Source organism: Asparagus officinalis, unplaced genomic scaffold, assembly GCF_001876935.1.
Source record: "Asparagus officinalis unplaced genomic scaffold, Aspof.V1 AsparagusV1_Un12, whole genome shotgun sequence".
In the NCBI taxonomy this organism is placed as follows: domain Eukaryota; kingdom Viridiplantae; phylum Streptophyta; class Magnoliopsida; order Asparagales; family Asparagaceae; genus Asparagus; species Asparagus officinalis.
The window spans coordinates 93,087-111,086 of NW_017972278.1; the positions used below are offsets into that span (position 1 = coordinate 93,087).

The 18,000-nt window shown below is 42.5% G+C and overlaps 1 protein-coding gene across 1 annotated transcript; it reads right to left on the minus strand.

Annotated features, from left to right (window-relative positions):
• Nucleotides 1-4: 4 nt before the first annotated feature.
• LOC109827063 (G-type lectin S-receptor-like serine/threonine-protein kinase At2g19130) lies at nucleotides 5-14,177 on the minus strand. Its single transcript, XM_020394027.1, has 3 exons — nucleotides 13,970-14,177; nucleotides 4,117-4,231; nucleotides 5-1,772 (listed from the first exon to the last, which is right to left on the minus strand). Exons 1-3 carry the CDS (start codon nucleotides 14,175-14,177, stop codon nucleotides 5-7), a joined length of 2,091 nt encoding a protein of 696 aa, XP_020249616.1.
• Nucleotides 14,178-18,000: the final 3,823 nt, after the last annotated feature.

The window sequence follows — 18,000 nt, forward strand, 5'->3', positions numbered from 1 at the left end:
TCCCTCACAGCAGAAGGTGGTGATCCAAAGATCCCATTGGCATGTAATCATAAACCAGAATCTTCTCAGTTCCCTCACAGCAGAAGCCGCGTAGACGGACTAGATTAACATGCTGAATTCTGCCCAATGTTCCTAATTCATTTCGGAACTCCTTCTCTCCTTGACGAACCCCTTCTAGTCTTTTCACAGCTACAAACTCTGAATTAGATAGAATTCCTTTGAATACCAAACCGAATCCTCCTCCACCAAGCTTTTCTGAAAAGTTCTTTGTCATGCGCCGCAATTCATTGTAAGTAAATGACACCAAAGGACCTTCAGGGAATGTTGATGTCCCACGACCCTTGCTTCGCCATATCCATATCAATGCCATAAGGGTTAACAAAACTATTGCTACTGTTGCACTTAGAGCAATTTTTATGATTAATTTCCTTTTCCCTGGCCGTGGCAGGTCAGAAGCTGCCAGCCTCAGGTAAAGAGTACTGGATCCGTTTTCGCCTTCGGATAGAATTTTAAGATTTTGGATGTCTCCATACCAAATTGAGCACCCATTTCCATGAGAATAAGCAGTGCACGAGCAATTATTCAAACAAGCTACTTCACATTCTTCAGCGCTTGTTGTTGCTAAAGGCTGTGAATCTGCCGGCAAGAGCAGATTGGGTATGGCCAAAAATCCATCCTTTTCCCCGGTGGTCGAGTTCCTATCACTGCACTGCAAGTGAGTTTTCCTTGAACACCCTGAACTCCAGTCTTCTAACTCCCAGTCTCTCATAGAAGTCGGACTGAAGCCACTCGGACAGCTGCATACTGGCGTGTCTCCATGGTCACACATACCAAAAGTGCCACAGACTGAGTAAATATCACAAAGAGAAAGTGGCTGAGCCCAGGCCAGCACCCATCCTTGTTCATCATTAAACCATATCCACTGTTGCACTTGCCCAGACGAGTGCATCAAAGTCCGTCCCAATATCCCATCGGAGAGGTTGTAGCTGAAATAACTACTCTCGTTGTTATCGACAAATTCGAAGCTGACGATATTGTACCCGTCCATTTCAGGCATCAAGGTAAAGGACTTTCCAGTCCATACTCCACTTCGCCAATAGCTTCTCGATTTGTTCCATTGTAAAATAAGCTGGTGGATGCCACTCGGGTCTATAGTGTCGGTGAAAAGCCCAGGAGATGGATCCTCGGTGTTCCTCCATGAAGTAAGGCTTTGATATTCCCCAGTGACTTTATTCACAGTGACCCATCCATTGGGCAGGCATGTATCGGCCGGATGATCAAAACTCTGCCACAGTATAATAGACGAATTCGATTGGTCTCTGAGAACTAGATTACCTGTATCAAGAAGCGCCGCAATGATAGAAATGGAGGAAGAAGATGATGCTGATGTTGTGTTTGATGACCAAACTGGGAGCTTGGAATGAGAGAGGACTAGATTGCCATCTTTGGCCAGCTTCAGTTCAGAAGTTGCAGGATTGGGTACTGGTTTTTCTCTGTTTGCTACCCATACAACTGTTTGTGTAGGGATCTTTTTGTACCAGATGCCAATGTAGTAGTTGTTGGATTTGCCTGGGGTGAAGAAGCCAAGTTCGAAGACGCCTCCTTTGGAGACTATGGTTTGGTTTCCAGAGATGGATTGGCCTTGGGAGATTGTATCAGTTGCAGAGGAGAGCATTATTATTGCATTCAGTGAGATTAGAAGAAAATGGAGAATTAGTGAGAAAGAGGGGGATTTGGTGAACATTTTAGGAGAAGAATGCCACAGTGATACCCTGAAGGTAGGTTTTCATGCAACGAGATACATATAAAGCATGTAAAAAAAGTTTTACTTGAAATCAGGGTCTCTGGTTTGTGTACGTTGACAGTTTATCAGAGACCTCAGATTTTCCTCCTCCTCTGCTCTCAGGCTTGTGGATATCAAAATAGTTGGAAAATTCATGATTGCAGTATGCACATCTTGAAGTCATCTCCATAAGGGAACTTTACGCTGGCAGTGATAATGTTTGACTTAGTAATACAAGGAGCCAGAACTTCATTTTCTTTACCTAGCATTAGAGTTGTGCACCGGTTGAGAGCTTTGCCAGCTAAAAGTCGATATGACTGGTTGAAAAGATCTTTGCCATCAAGAGCGAGAGAGAGTGGTTTACAAGTCGTAGCAAGTCTTTGTATAGCATCATCAAAATGACATAAATTGACTCCTGCCGTAATGCCTGCGGCATTGGAGATTTTTTTTACCACGTACTAAATATGAGGTCTTAAAACTGAAGAATCTTTCCTTTCTTTGCTAAATTTCTCAGAAATCATACTTCTGTTGGAAACGGCGAAAAATTGTTGAAAAAGACGTGGAACAGGAAAAACTCTGGTCGGTCGACTGATATAATGCATCAGTCGACCGATAACGTGCACACTACAGGAACTGAAAAACGTCGCACTGGATAGTCGACCGATGAAGGCTTATCGGTCAACCGATGAAGACCTACCGGTCGACTGATGTCTTCCTATCAGCCGACCGATAGCGGGTTGAACGGGTAAACCGTTTCCCAGTCTATTTTGGTTTAGGGTGTTATATATTTAGAAGTGCGTACGAGTTTTTATAGAGAGTGGTTATCAGAGAAAAGAGAGTTGTTTGAGCACTTTGAGAGGGAGATTCTTTGAGGGTGAGCGAGATATGGTTGGTTAGGGTTATTGTGATTGTTTGAGAGTTGTAACCCATTGTATTTCTCCTCCATATAGTGAAATCTCCCCATCCTCTCCCCATGAACGTAGGCAACTTGCCGAACCACATATACCTCTGTGTTTGTGATTGATTTTGGTTGTTCTATTGTGGATTGTGCTCGTTGTGTTCTTCGTTCGTTGCTTACCGACTTGTTGTGGATTGAGTCCGCTTCCGCTGGACGCAACAACTTCGACATTTTCTTTCGTAGGTAAAATATAGTGACTGATTTGTTCATGCTGATACCCAATATATACAAGTTTTTTAAGCTCCCGATTTCAAATGGTATTGGCCGTGACAGTGAATTGGATGCCAAACTTAAAAGATATCGAAAGTCCGAATATGTAGAATATTTCTTTGGGTATATTACCCGTAAGTTTGTTAGATCCAAGATTTAGATATATTAGGTTCTGGCACTTTCCAAGACTTACTGGTATATTTCCGCTTAGGGCCTGTTTGTTTGCACGAAAGTAATTATGAAGTAGCTGAAGTAAAAGAAGTAAAGGCTACTTCTGCTATTTCTAAGCAAAAAAAAAACATGTTTGGTTTTTTGAAAAACTTACTTCCATTACTTTCTTAAATGCTTGTTGTTCGGACAAACCCGGGGCCCAATAGAGCAGGGTCGCAGCAATAGTAAAGCAAAAGTAGAGATAAAATGATAGACACACAGATTTACGTGGTTCGGCACTTGATTGCCTACGTCCACGGGCAAGGATAGAAGAATCTACTATGAGGAGAAAACTCTGGAGTTACAATCTCTCTTTATAAGGAGATACTCTCTCTATTTTTTTCTCTCACACTCTTCTATATAAGAAGAAGTTTCTGGGATGATATTTTCTTAAGGATTTGGAGCCCTATTTATAGTTTTTAGAAAAATATTATGCACAATAAAATATTAATATTTTACTGAAGCAGTGGGGCCCACTGTTTTGTTTTCTTCTCAAATTTTCAAAGATGGCTGCTGCTTTTTCTTGATTATCAACATGTGGGCGGCTTGGGCTCTGACAATCTCCCACTTGAAGATTTGATTGAGTATCAATCATATCTTCACACTATTCTTTCTATCTTGCCTTCTTCATGTTGCTTACGTCTCCATCAGACCACAAGAGGATCGACACCAAATAAATTTGTCAGTACTGACTGCTTTGGTCAAAAAATCTGCTAGGTTGTCTTTGGTGTGAATTTTCTGCATATCCACTGTTCCTTCTTCCACTTTCTCACGAACGAAGTGATACTGAACTCGAATGTGCTTGGTCTTTGAATGAAAGGCTGGATTTCTTGCCAAATGCAAAGCACTCTGACTGTCACAAAATAGAGAAATCTTCTTTTGTTCATAGCCGAGTTCCTCCAGCACCATCTTCAACCACATCGCTTCTTTACTAGCTTGTGTAGCTGCTACATACTCTGCTTCTGTTGTTGAAGTAGCCACAACTGACTGCAGTTTTGAAACCCAGCTTACAGCTCCGCCAGTAAGTGGAAACACATAATCTGTGGTGGATTTTCTATTATCACGATCACCTGCAATCAGAATCAACATATCTACTGACAATAAAATGAGACCCCCCATAAATTTATAGGGGGTTACGGGTGGTAACTGCCCCCTTAATTTGCTCCTCAATGGGCTGAGTGGGGTGTAACCGCCCCCCTCTTAAATAGCTCCCCAAATAGTGGGGAAAACGGTTTTGAAACCGTTCTGTTAGTGCTTTGAACGAGTCAAAACGCTGAAAACAGCGTTTTGGGCCCGAACTATGCGTTTTTGGACCTGAAACGCAGAGTTAGGCCTGAAAACGTACAGTTGGGCCTGTTTAAAGGCTGAAAACGCACAGTTCGTGCTGTTTTGGAGATGAACTCTGCGTTTTAGGATGAAAACGCAGAGTTGGGCCTGTTTAAAGGCTGAAAACGCACAGTTCGTGCTGTTTTATAGATGAACTCTGCGTTTTAGGATGAAAACGCAGAGTTGAGCCTGTTTAAAGGCTGAAAACGCACAGTTCGTGCTGTTTTAGAGATTAACTCTGCGTTTTGATGTTGAAAACGCAGAGTTCGACTTGTGCGCTTTGACTCTGTAATGCAGAGGCGAACCTTAGGTGGGCTTGGCGAGCTTCAGACTGAGTTCAATGTTCTGACGAAGTCCAGTCTTGCAGACGGACTTCAGAACATAACTTGCTACGAAGAACAGGTCATAACTTTCAAACCGTACGTCGGAATTGGACGAATTATATATGAAAATCGGCTATCTCGACGAGACGGGGCCATCCGAACCCAGCCGAAGGCTTCGGTTCGCTTCCTCCGTTTCGCCAAATTCCTTACGGTTTGAGAGATATCTGCATTCTAATATGAAGAGACCGTCAATTTGTAGTCTCTTTTGCTAGAGCTTTGCACAGATCGTCCTCTTGTAATCTTCGTCTTGGCTCCTTGAGAATATGAGAGTCGTCAGATTGTAACTCCCGATGTTGATTATGAATGCTGTTGAATTAGAGCTTTTATTAGTTGTTGTGAAGGTCGTCAGATTGTAACCTTCTACGTGAAAGTCCTCGAATTGTAGCCTTCTGGAAGTTGTCAGATTGTAACTTCCATCATCGGTGTTTGATGAGGGATCAACTATCTATTGTGATTTTTAGACAGCCTACAATACATAAGTTAAGTTTTGGTTTCTATATATATTTAGTTATATATATACATACATGGTCTTTGAGTTTTCAAGTTTTAATATGAAACAATTGAATACAATTGAAAATACATTTCTTGTTTCATACTTATATGCATATATATGATTTCATCAATATCAATTTTATATAGTTCAATGAAATCATGTTTTAGTGCATTATATGTGTATTTTGATAAAATACTATATTCATTGTTTATAGACTTCATAACAATAGTTTACATCTTTCTTCAAGTCTATAAAATCATTTTGCAAAGTTTCAAAAGTTGGTTTAGGTCAAAACATCAAACTGAAAACGCACAGTTGACCTGTTTAAAGGCTGAAAACGCACAGTTTGTGCTGTTTCAGAGATGAACTGTGCGTTTTAGGCTGAAAACGCAGAGTTGGGCCTGTTTAAAGGCTGAAAACGCACAGTTGTGCTGTTTTAGAGATTAACTCTGCGTTTCTAGACTGAAAACGCAGAGTTGAGCCTGTTTAAAGGCTGAAAACGCACAGTTGTGCTGTTTTAAAGATTAACTCTGCGTTTCTAGATTGAAAACGCAGAGTTGAGCCTGTTTAAAGGCTGAAAACGCACAGTTGTGCTGTTTTAGCGATTAACTCTGCGTTTTGATGTTGAAAACGCAGAGTTAAGCCTGGGCGTTTTGACTCTGTAATGCAGAGGCGAACCTTAAGCGGGCTTGGCGAGCTTCAGGCTAAGTCCAATGTTCTGACGAAGTCCAGTCTTGCAGACGGACTTCAGAACATAATTTGCTGCGAAGAACAGGTCATAACTTTCAAACCGTACGTCGGAATTGGACGAATTACATATGAAAATCGGCTATCTCGACGAGACGGGGCCATCCGAACCTAGCCGAAGGCTTCGGTTCGCTTCCTCCGTTTTGCCAAATTCCTTACGGTTTGAGAGATATCTGCATTCTAATATGAAGAGACCGTCAATTTGTAGTCTCTTTTGCTAGAGCTTTGCACAGATCGTCCTCTTGTAATCTTCGTCTTGGCTCCTTGAAAATATGAGAGTCGTCAGATTGTAACTCCCGATGTTGATTGTGAAGGCTGTTGAATTGGGGCCTTCATTAGTTGTTGTGAAGGTCGTCAGATTGTAACCTTCTGGAAGTCGTCAGCTTGTAACTTCCATCATCGGTGTTTGATGGGGGATCAACTATCTATTGTGATTTTTAGACAGCCTACAGAACCCCCTCCAAAGTTTTCGAAAGTTCGCGGTTGACTGGGACGAATTTTCGGAATACTTTGGATCTCAACTCTGATCTTGGAGCTGTTGATTCCTTGTGGTAAAGGATTTGTTCTCTGCACTTGCTTCGAAGGCATCTTGGTTGAAGGGATTTGTCACATAGGGCCTGTGTGAAGGTATGCGCCATAATCCTGCTTCTGGAATGTGGGGGTGGACCCTGCATTTTGAACTTGAGATGCGGGTTTCACCCTTGCATGTTGAATTTGGAATGCGGGTGTGACCTCGGCGTTCGGTTTTTGCATCGCGGGTCTGACCTCAACGTTTTAACTTAAGCCATGGGAGCGGCTTCCGTGCATTTTTGACTAAGTCTTTGAGACTTGTCTTTGGCGCATCTGTTTTAAGTCTCGACTCACATCTATTAAGCTGATAGGCCTGCAAACGTGCGTAGGATTTTTGGCAAACCCTCAGCCATCAACGGATTTGATAAGCCTTTACCGACTACCGTTTGAGTCGGGCTAGCATGTGAATCATCTAGGTCCGTTCCACATGTAACGTTGTGCTAAGAGAATGAACTCTCTTAGTCTTGATGCTATGATTTTGAATACATAGACTTTGTCATTTTGACGGGAAAAGACTAACCGACAACGCGTGTTAGGTGTAGACTTATCTCTATTTAGGGATCGAGATAAAGTCCCCCATGCGTGTGAGGCATGGATTTTGATGTCCTTTTCACGGTAAAAGACTAACCGGCAACGTGTGTTAGACATTGACTTATCCCTACTTAGGATTCAGGATAAAATTCCCCATGCGTGTAAGGCATGGATTTTGGCGTTATTAATAATGACCTGCTACGATATTGAATACGTAGGCTTTGCTATTATTACGGGAATAGGCTACCCGGCAACATGTGTTAGATGCAGACTTATCTCTAATTAGGGATCGAGATAAAGTCCCCCAGGCATGAATCCTGGTGTCTTTTTTACGACGAAAGATTAACCGGCAACGCGTGTTAGGCGTAGACTTATCTCTATTTAGGGATCCAGATAAAGTCCCCCATGCGTGAAGGCATGGATTTTTGGTGTCGTTTCTTCCTGTGTGGCTTGAAACACCGAAAGAAAGTTGGAAGTGCCAGAGGTATAGTATTAACTTGGCACGAATTTTCACCTAAAGTAAAATTCAAAAATTTTCTTTATTATCACTAGGATAATTCTAGAAAATCTTTAATCCGCTGAGGATTTTATAATGAAAACTTGTTATTCTTGTTTCAGAGGTATATTGTTAACGTGACAAATTGGGAGTGATACAAGTTGAATGCATACTCTGTGGGGATGATGATCGTCAGAAGTGTAATGTTAACTTGACGATGTGAAAGATTCGTTACTCTTAATCCAGTGGATTCCAAGTAATCAACCCCCAGTCTTGATTAAGACTTAACAGGGGAATAAAAAGAGGTAGACAAGGCACATCACCTAGTGGGGTACTATCCATGAGATCGGAATAGAGTCACATCACCAGGTAGGCCATTATCTGATGAGTTTGCCTATCAGAGGTAACTGTTAACGTGATAGTTGTTGGACCCACCATCCTATTGAAGAGGATTGACTTCAATGGCCGTAGTATCTTTCCCTTCTGACTGGGAAGAGTGAGCCTGGTCCGGTTGCTCAGGAGAAGATTGGGCTTGGTCTGATTGCTCGGGCTGATCTTGCCTACTTTGTTCTTCAGCTTTGATCCTGACAATGATTTTTTGAGCAGAAGTGTAATGTTAACTCGACGATGTGAAAGATTCGTTACTCTTAATCCAGTGGATTCCAAGTAACCAACCCCCAGTCTTGATGAAGACTTAGCAGGGGAATAAAAAAGAGGTAGACAAGGCACATCACCTAGTGGGGCACTATCCATGAAGTCGGAATAGAATCACATCACCAGGTAGGCCATTATCTGATGAGTTTGACTATCAGAGGTAACTGTTAACGTGATAGTTATTGGACCCGCCATCCTACTGAAGAGGATTGACTCCGGTGGCCGTAGTATCTTCCCCTTCTGACTGATGAGATTGGACTTGGTCCGATTGCTCTGGAGATGATTGGGCTTGGTCTGATTGCTCGGGCTGATCATGCCTACTTTGTTCTTCAGCTTTGATCCTGGCAATGATTTTTTGAGCCTGCTCGCCTTGAGAGATTAGTTGTCTCCAAGAACGGCATTCTGCAACTCCTATTCGGGCTAGGAGGTCGGTTTGCAAGTTGTGTCGACAGGTCTCTACTAAGGTAGATTGTGTCATACCTGACGAACACCGGAGAGCCATGGATCGGAACCTTTTGACATAGGCTTTGACGGACTCCCTCTTCTTCTGCTTAGTAGCAAGAAGGGTATGGATGGAGACTTCTGTATCCTCTTCAAAGAATCTTGACAGGAAGAGTCTCTCTAGATCCGCCCACTTTTGGATACAGCCCGCAGGCAGTTTCCTGAACCATTCAAAGGCAATTCCCTTGAGGGTGCCAATGAACAATCGAGCCAGTATGGCATCGTTTGATATTACATTTCCAGTCTGTGACTTGAAATGATAAATATGTTGGTTCGGTGATCCCGTGCCGTCAAAAGTTTGTAGCGTTGGGACCTCGAACTTTGGAGGATAAGGGGCTGCATCCCATTCGGCAGGATAGGGTCTGATAACTCCCTCATCTTGGAGCTCGCTTCTGTTAGCAATGGCTTTAAGGCGGGCTTCCAATTCTTCCATTTTGGCAGACTGGAGATTCTGCTCATTCTCAGTCTCTCTTCCTTCATCAGAGGAAGATTCCAGGCTGTGGGCTTCTTGGTCAGAAGCCGCATCATCAACCACTTTTCCCTTCCCTTTGCTTGTGTGAGGTCGGGATGAAGGTGCTTTTCCTCTCCGGGAAGATTCTTGCCTAAGCAGCGAATCTGTCTCCTGAGATTTGGCCTTGTCTGTGACGATTTGAGTCAACATGGCCATGGCCTCCTGCTGAGATTTGAGCATGGCCTCCTGTTCATCAAGTCTCTTTGAAAGGTCTTCAGAATGTTCTGCCATGTGGGCGAAGCTCTCATGTCCAACAAAAGAGCTTGATGATTGGGACTCCGCAATGGCTGAGTGTTCGTCATCGGAATTAGTTCCTCTGGCTAAACTCCGATAGTTGACAGGGGGAATGGCTCCTGTTCGAGTCCGAGTATGTTGGTAGATTCCTTCAAACTCGTTAGTGATTTCTCTGACGCTTGGAGAACGATCTGTCTCTGACTCGTCAGAACTAAGGGTTGATGATCTCCCTCTACCAACCATGTTAGAAGTGACTCCAAGGTATTCATCCTCTAAAGTTTTCTTTCTGTGAGGATGTCGTCGATTATTGAGCAAAACGACATTCGTCAGTCGGTTGAACATCGACAGCAATTCCCGCAAGTCAAAGACTTGGGATGAACCTCTCACGGAGCGTGAGGGTAAAAATGGAACCCCCTGTCCGTTAAAGGATGGGACTGGTTCTTGGTAAACATGAATTTTAAATCCATGTTGATCATTTTGAACACGACGAATCACGTTGTGTTCCAAAGAAGGAACACGAGGGTCGTGTTTAGCTTGATTAACGCAAGACCAAAGTCTGCGTTTTGCTAGTGAAACGCAGTCCTGCGATCTGCGTTCGGATTCAGAAACGCACTCCTGAGAGTTGCGTTTAGTTTGTGAAACGCACTCCTGAGAGTTGCGTTTTGGTTCTGGGACGCACTCCTGAGAGTTGCGTTCATCCAGATCAACGCAGGTTTGATGTCTGCGTTTAAATGATAGAACGCACTCCTGAGAGTTGCGTTTGAGTTCTGAAACGCACTCCTGAGAGTTGCGTTCTGCCAAATCAACGCAGTTTTGAGGTCTGCGTTTTGATGTTAGAACACGCCTCTGAAAGCTGTGTTCTATCTGGGAAACGCACACCTGAGGGTTGCGTTTAGCTTGGCTTATGCAGAGCTCATGTTGAGGCTCACAAACGCGGAGTTCGCGTTGATTGGAGGATCGGCTTTGGAGTCGTGCCGAAGTCGACTCTTCTCCTTTAGGGAGGGGACTGTCTTCTCCTTTAGAGAGGGGACTGTATGAACAGTGCAACCCCCATGGGAGATAGTCTTTAGATGAATTGGCTACAACTGGAGCTTTAGTCTCCTCGAAAACTTTGTGGATCTTACGCATAGCCTTGGGGCTAAGGGATCCGGAGGAGATGGCCTCCTCGTACTTGGCTTGATCAAACTCGATAATCAGAGTTTCAACGGTCGTTCCAGTGAGATGAACGTCGGATTGCACCACCACTTCTTCGTCAGAGAAGCTAGTCCTCAGCAGAGTCGCCATCTTTTGCTTGAATTTGGATTCCGATTACAAAAGAGAGGAGAATGAATTTGATTCTCCCCTTTGTTTAATTCTGGGTTCTTCACGGTGGCGATGAGATGCCTCCCTCGAATGCTCGCGTCGAGTTTGCTTCTCGTTGACGATCTGAACGTCTTGATTCACTGGAACGTGGTCTTCTCCTCACGATTTGATGCTGTGGAGAACTTGCGTGGCAAGTTTTGAATATAACTCTTAACGAGTTGATAACTCTGAACGAGTTTTAAAAGAACTTGCAGAGCAAGTTTGAAAATAACTCTTAACGAGTTGATAACTCAGAGCGAGTTTTAGAAGAACTTGCAGAGCAAGTTTTGAACTCTGATCGAGTTGATAACTCTGGACGAGTTTGAACTCTTGAAAAAGAGTTGATTTAAACCGAAAGTTCGGTTAATCAGCCAAGGGAATGCTCCTGTTGTCGATCTCCAAAATCCCAGCCGAAGGATGAAGGCTCTTCTTCTTTGCTACCAAGCTTGTTCTTGACCGAATCTCTCTCTGTTGATGAGAAAAAATTCGATCCCTCAACTCAATTGAGTTTCTGGTATTTATAGGGGATTAAGGGTGGTAACTACCCCCTTAATCCGCTCTTAAGTGGGGCGAAAATCCCTCAAATCGTGGGGGAAAAACAGTTCCTGGAACTGTTCATTGCGTGCTTTGAACAAGTCAAACGCTGAAAAATAGCGTTCAGGGCCCGAACTCTGCGTTTTTAGACTAAAAACGCAGAGTTGGGCCTATCTTGGTGGCTGAACGCACAGGCAGATTCTCTGTGCTAGGGCGTTAGAACGCAGAGCTGAACTCTGCGTTCAGCAGCTTCAATTTCTTCCTGCATTGCTGCCATCCACAAAGATGCATCTGTGCCATTTATAGCTTCATGAAAAGTTGATGGCTCTCCATCTTCTGTTAGAAGACAGTATGCAACATTACTCTCCGTAATATACTCCGAGTGCCAAGTCGGTGGTCTTCTCTCACGAGTTGACCTTCGAACTTCTGGAGCCTCGGCCTCGACTGGTTCTTGTACATCATGCTCCGGTGTCGCTTCAGAAGAATTCGGATTATCTTCTACCTGAACAGCTACAGTCTCTGAGTCCTTCCTCGAACTGCTTTCTTTTTCACCACTTTGTAGTTGATTTTCTACAAAGATAACATCTATGCTGATGATAACCTTATAGGTAGTGGGATCCCACAAGTGATACCCCTTTACTCCATCAGCATACCCCAAGAATATGCATTTTCTGGATTTTGAATCCAGCTTTGTAATTTCTTGGGCATTGTACATTACGTACACTGGACATCCAAATATATGGAGGTTAGAATAATCAGCTGGCTTGCCAGTCCACATCTCCATCGGCGTCTTTAATTGTATTGCAGTTGATGGAGATCGATTCACCACATAACAGGCGGTTTTTACTGCTTCCGCCCAAAAGACTTTTTCCAGATTTGCAGTAGCCAACATAGCTCTTGTTCTTTCCAACAGAGTTCTGTTCATCCGCTCCGCCACTCCATTTTGTTGAGGAGTATAAGCCGTACTGAATTGTCTTTTGATGCCTTCATGCTTGCAGAATGCTAGGAATTCACCGTCTGTGTATTCTCCTCCATTATCTGTTCTCAAGCACTTGATCTTCTTCTCAGATTCAAGCTCGACCCGCGCTTTGTAGGCTTTAAAGACTGAGAACACATCCGCCTTCTTCTTGATAGGATACACCCAACATCTCCTGGAGTAATCATCAATAAAGGACACAAAGTACTTTGCTCCTCCTAAGGATGTAACTGGTGCTTGCCATACATCAGAATGAACCAGTTCCAGAATAGCCTTGCTTCTAGAACTCGATGTGTTGAACTTCAGTCGATGTTGCTTGCTTGTAACACAATGCTCGCAGAATGGAAGAGCTACCGAATTAAGTCCAGGAAGCAGTTTCTGATCGGAGAGAACCTTCAAGCCTCGTTCTGACATGTGGCCTAGCTTGCGATGCCACATCATGGTTTGTTCTTCTCCACGGCTGGTTGATGCCACACATGAATCAGCTTCCTGCAGAGTCTCTCCCTTGAGCATGTACAGATTTGCAGCTATCTTTTCTCCTTTTATCACCACAAGCGCCCCTCTAACAATCTTCATGACTCCATTTTCTATATGAGTCTTGCACCCGAGCTCATCTAATTGTCCCAAAGACAATAGATTCTTCTTCAAGCCCTTCACATGTCGCACATCTTGAATGGTGCGTATTATACCATCAAACATTTTGATTTTGATAGTACCAATACCACAAATCTCTAAGGCATGATCATTCCCCATGAATACAGATCCTCCTGAGATAGGTTCATATTTGTGAAACCAATCTCTCCGAGAGGTCATGTGCCAAGAGGCTGCTGAATCTAGAAGCCAGACATCAGCAAACTTCTTTCTGCCTTCATCAACAGTGGTTGCTCCACTGAATAGAATTTCACCATCCTCTGACGTGCTGACAATGCATCCTTGAGATGTTGATGGCTCTGAAGACTTTTTATCTCCACTCTTCTTGTTGTGCCAACACTCCGATTTGACGTGCCCTCTTTTGCCACAGTTGTAGCATTTGATATTCTTCTTACTTCGTGATTTCGATCTACCATGGGCATGACTCCCACTGGAGCCACGTTCTGTTGATCTTCCTCTCGTCACCGACAAGGCCTCCGCTTGCTGCGAACTTGTCTGCCTGTCTTCCTTGTTCTTGCGCCGATTTTCTTCCTCCAGAACAGCGGCTGGAACATCGTCGAAGACTAGATTGTCCGTGAGGACGTTGTTCGTCAGGTTGATGATGAGTTGATCATACGAGTCAGGTAGACTCTGAAGTAGAAGTTCTGCACGTTCATTCGCACCAACTGTATATCCCAACGTTGTGAGTTGGGAGAACAGTGTGTTTAGGGTGTTGATGTGGTCGGTCATCGATGTAGATTCCGCCATCCTCAGAGTGTAAAGTCTCCTTTTTAAGAAGATTTTATTGTGCATGGATTTCGCCTCATATAGCTTTGTTAGAGTATCCCAGATCTCCTTTGCTGTCTTCTTCTCCTCTATGCTTGACAGCACCCCGTCTGCTAATGCCAGATGGAGATTTGCAATAGCATTTTCGTCCATCTCGTTCCACTTCTTATCATCTGTGATGTCGTCCGGCCTTGCACCAATGGCCGCCAGGCAATTATCTTTTCTCAAGATAGCTTTTATCTTCAACTTCCACATTGAGAAATTACTCCCGTCGAATTTCTCAATCTTGAACTTCGCCGCCATTGCTTCTACCACGAACAGTAACTTCTTACTATTTCACGTAAATAGTACTGTATTTATGAACAGTAATCGTATTTGTGAGAATTTCTCGATCTTGAATTTTGCCGCCATTGCTTCTACCACGAACAGTAACTTCTTACTATTTCACGTAAATAGTACTGTATTTATGAACAGTAATCGTATTTGTGAATAGTACCGTACTTATGAATAGTACCGTATTTGTGAACAGTACCGTGCTCGTGAATAGTACCTGTCACCTTCAAAGGGTAAATGATAACCTAACTTATTTTCTGATGTGGAGGATCCACCTTTGGTGGCAGCCACAGAGCATACGATAAGTAGATATATACAAGTACCCTAAGTTGGCTCTGATACCACTTGTTCGGACAAACCCGGGGCCCAATAGAGCAGGGTCGCAGCAATAGTAAAGCAAAAGTAGAGATAAAATGATAGACACACAGATTTACGTGGTTCGGCACTTGATTGCCTACGTCCACGGGCAAGGATAGAAGAATCTACTATGAGGAGAAAACTCTGGAGTTACAATATCTCTTTATAAGGAGATACTCTCTCTATTTTTTTCTCTCACACTCTTCTATATAAGAAGAAGTTTCTGGGATGATATTTTCTTAAGAATTTGGAGCCCTATTTATAGTTTTTAGAAAAATACTATGCACAATAAAATATTAATATTTTACTGTAGCAGTGGGGCCCACTGTTTTGTTTTCTTCTCAAATTTTCAAAGATGGCTGCTGCTTTTTCTTGATTATCAACATGTGGGCGGCTTGGGCTCTGACACTTGTGTGGTGCTTACGTGTCATCCTTACTTTCAAAATAGTTTTCTAATCCTTAATACTCAGAAGTAGCTCGGAAGTAGTTGAAATGCATATTAATTAGGAAATAAATAATTTTTTTATTAATATTTTCTTTATCGGTTACTTCTAACAGCTTTTCATTGATAAAATTACTTACTAGTAATATTTCCAAATGTTATCCAAACAAAAAAAAGTAAATGAAGAAGAAGAAGTTCTACTTCCATTACTTCTAAAAATATACGAAACAAACAAAAAAATGCTATTTCTACTACTTCCTACTTCATAGTTTTGAAAGTTATTTCTATAACATATTTCTTACTTCTAATACTTCCATTATCCAAACGGTAATACTTTCATTATCCAAACGAGGCCTTAGTTCATTGGAATCTAGATAAAGTTTATTCAGTCGAGTAAGGTTGCTGATGCTAGATGGTATCTCTCCAGATAGCTTGTTATTGCCCAAAGCCAATAGATTCAACTTCCGAAGCATCCCAATGCTTGAAGGATTAGAGCCATAAAAGCTAGTTTCCATCCATATTAAGTACCATAAGGTTTACGAGGTTTCCGATGTCAGAAGATATTTTTCCAGAGATGTAGTTATTATCCATATCAAGATGCTGAAGATTGGTGGAAAGGTTGGCGATGGAATTCAGTAGCATGCCACTAAAATACTTCAAGCAGAGGAAGAGCTTGGCCTATGTTAGGTGGAAGTGACCCAGATAGGTGATAGTTAAATGACATAGATAGCTGGGAAAGAGAAGAGAGACTCCACAGTGAAGATGATACTACTTCGGAGAGGTTGTTACCAAACAGATCAAGTGTTCTTAGTTCAGAAAAGAGATTACCCATGCTCGGTGGAATGCTGCCAGTGAGTTCGTTATTGTACAAGTAAAGTACAGTTAGAGGGGTGAGGTTAGCTGTGCCAGATGGGATGCTTGGCAGAATTTGGGTAAGCCTCCTACAACATGCTCGATGATATTACTCACTCAAACGTTATTCTGAGAATTTCGATATCATTCTCATTGGTATTTTTTGCATTAAATTTACCTTTAAGACCTTTAATCTAATCTTAGGTTTGCCAACTGATTTTGTAGATTAGGTTGTTTGTGTTCCTAATTTTTGACGTTACTTGTCGTGTTGAGAATTATGTTAGTTGATATACATTGTTATTCTATAATTTCACAATATATAGTTTATTTGGTAAAGTAGCTCTTGATATGTTGTTTTTTTAATACGGTTTTTATTCTTAAATAAATTCTGCTAATAGAAGCTCCATCGTCTTGTAAGCAATCAGAATAAACAAGTTTTTGTGCCTAACGAGTGACTAAGTGCTGTCCTTGACGTAACAAAGCGAGGCAGAGACTGTCAATGACTAATTATTAAAAATTAACACCAGAGACATCATCATGAAGCCATTATTAATCCAGATCGATAAAGATACATTAAGATACGTAGGAATAAACAGGACACAAACAAATGTCAGCCATTGGCACTACATAGAAAAGAGTAACGTTTGATGCTATTAGAAGTTAAGTACTTGCACGTAAGTCCACAGATTTGAAAAGCAAAGTTTACATGGTGTCAATGGCTATCGTCATCGAGCTACCAGTCACTTGGAGACTTCACTAAACTGCAGAACTTAAGCGGAAGAAACTATCAATGAACAAAACAATGTTTTGTGAAATTTTAGAACCATATAAATGTTTCATCTTTGAAATAGCCACAAATCATGGGAATTTCCAACAACAATTTGAGGAGTGATATACCAGCTGTTTGATTATGTCATATTAGATTAAACGTGGTAATGACCTTTGGGGCCTAGGTGTCACGCCCCGGGCCCGCGGGCCTGTTGGCGCGTGTAAGCCGTGGGACCCACCGAGTGTAACGCTCTGTTTGGCTCAAATCACTGCCAAAATCGACTAGCCGATGTTACACTTGAGTTTTTAGCTTTCACTATATAAACACCTCAATTTCTCACTCTCCCACCGATGTGGGACTAAATTAGTGGGATGTCACATTTACCCCACCTTACAAAGGCGACGTCCTCGTCGCGGCATGACAATTAGCACATCCCAATATCGCCGCCAGGCGATGTGGACTCTAGAGGTGGCTCCTACGGGCTCTAGAGGTGGAACCCACCGCATCCACACAGTGTAGCGCTTAGCCTCGCATAGCACTTAGCTCCACACTTCCGGCTGACAACTGCTCTGATACCATTTGTCATGCCCCGGGCCCGCGGGCCTGTTGACGCGTGCAAACCGTGGGACCCACCGAGTGTAACGCAGTGTTTGGCTTAAATCACCGCCAAAATCGACTAGCCGATGTTACACTTGAGTCTTTAGCTTTCACTATATAAACACCTTAATTTCTCACTCTCCCACCGATGTGGGACTAAATTAGTGGGATGTCACATTAGGTCAGGTGGTAAATGGTGAGGAGCGCTGGAGGGGGTTGTGAAAAGTCCTAGTATTAGTTCAAATTTACATCCTTTGTTTAAAACGAGTGCTTGAAAGCAAGGAAAGTACTTGGTTTTTGTTATTACAGCATCATTGATACTTTCGATCTATTTAAAGTGCTTGAAAGCAAGGAAAGTACTTGGTTTTTGTTATTACAGCATCATTGATACTTTCGATCTATTTAATTACCCTTAGGCTTTCCAGCAGTGGAAAACATTACTACACGACTATGATTCTAAGCTACAGTTGTGAGCTATGTAAATTACTTGAGAAGAAATAATGTGCTTGGTATTTGGTAATATAGAGCTGTAATTGTACGTACATGTAAAGAACTCAAACGTGGCAATGAAGAAAAATTTAAGCCTCACGCAAGTAAATATCCGAAGAGGGAAAGCAATGGATGCTTTCTCTACAACAACACCTCCATTACAGTCAAACCCTAAATCTGATTGTAGAGATCATTATTTAAAATCTGTAGTCTTATGGAAAAGACTTGGCAGACTCATGATGCTTCAGGTGCAAAAGTCTCCTTAGATACTAGATCATCTGTCGGGC

Excerpts from the sequence above, each read along its gene's own strand:
- LOC109827063 (XM_020394027.1), bottom strand. The coding sequence starts at position 14,177 with ATGGCGGCGAAGTTCAAGATTGAGAAATTCGACGGGAGTAATTTCTCA. Across the intron at positions 4,232-13,969 it reads AGCAGACGGGGTGCTGTCAA|GTGATCGTGATAATAGAAAA; the intron begins GCATAGAGGAGA and ends TTCTGATTGCAG. Across the intron at positions 1,773-4,116 it reads ACTTCAACAACAGAAGCAGA|GGTATCACTGTGGCATTCTT; the intron begins GTATGTAGCAGC and ends ACCTACCTTCAG.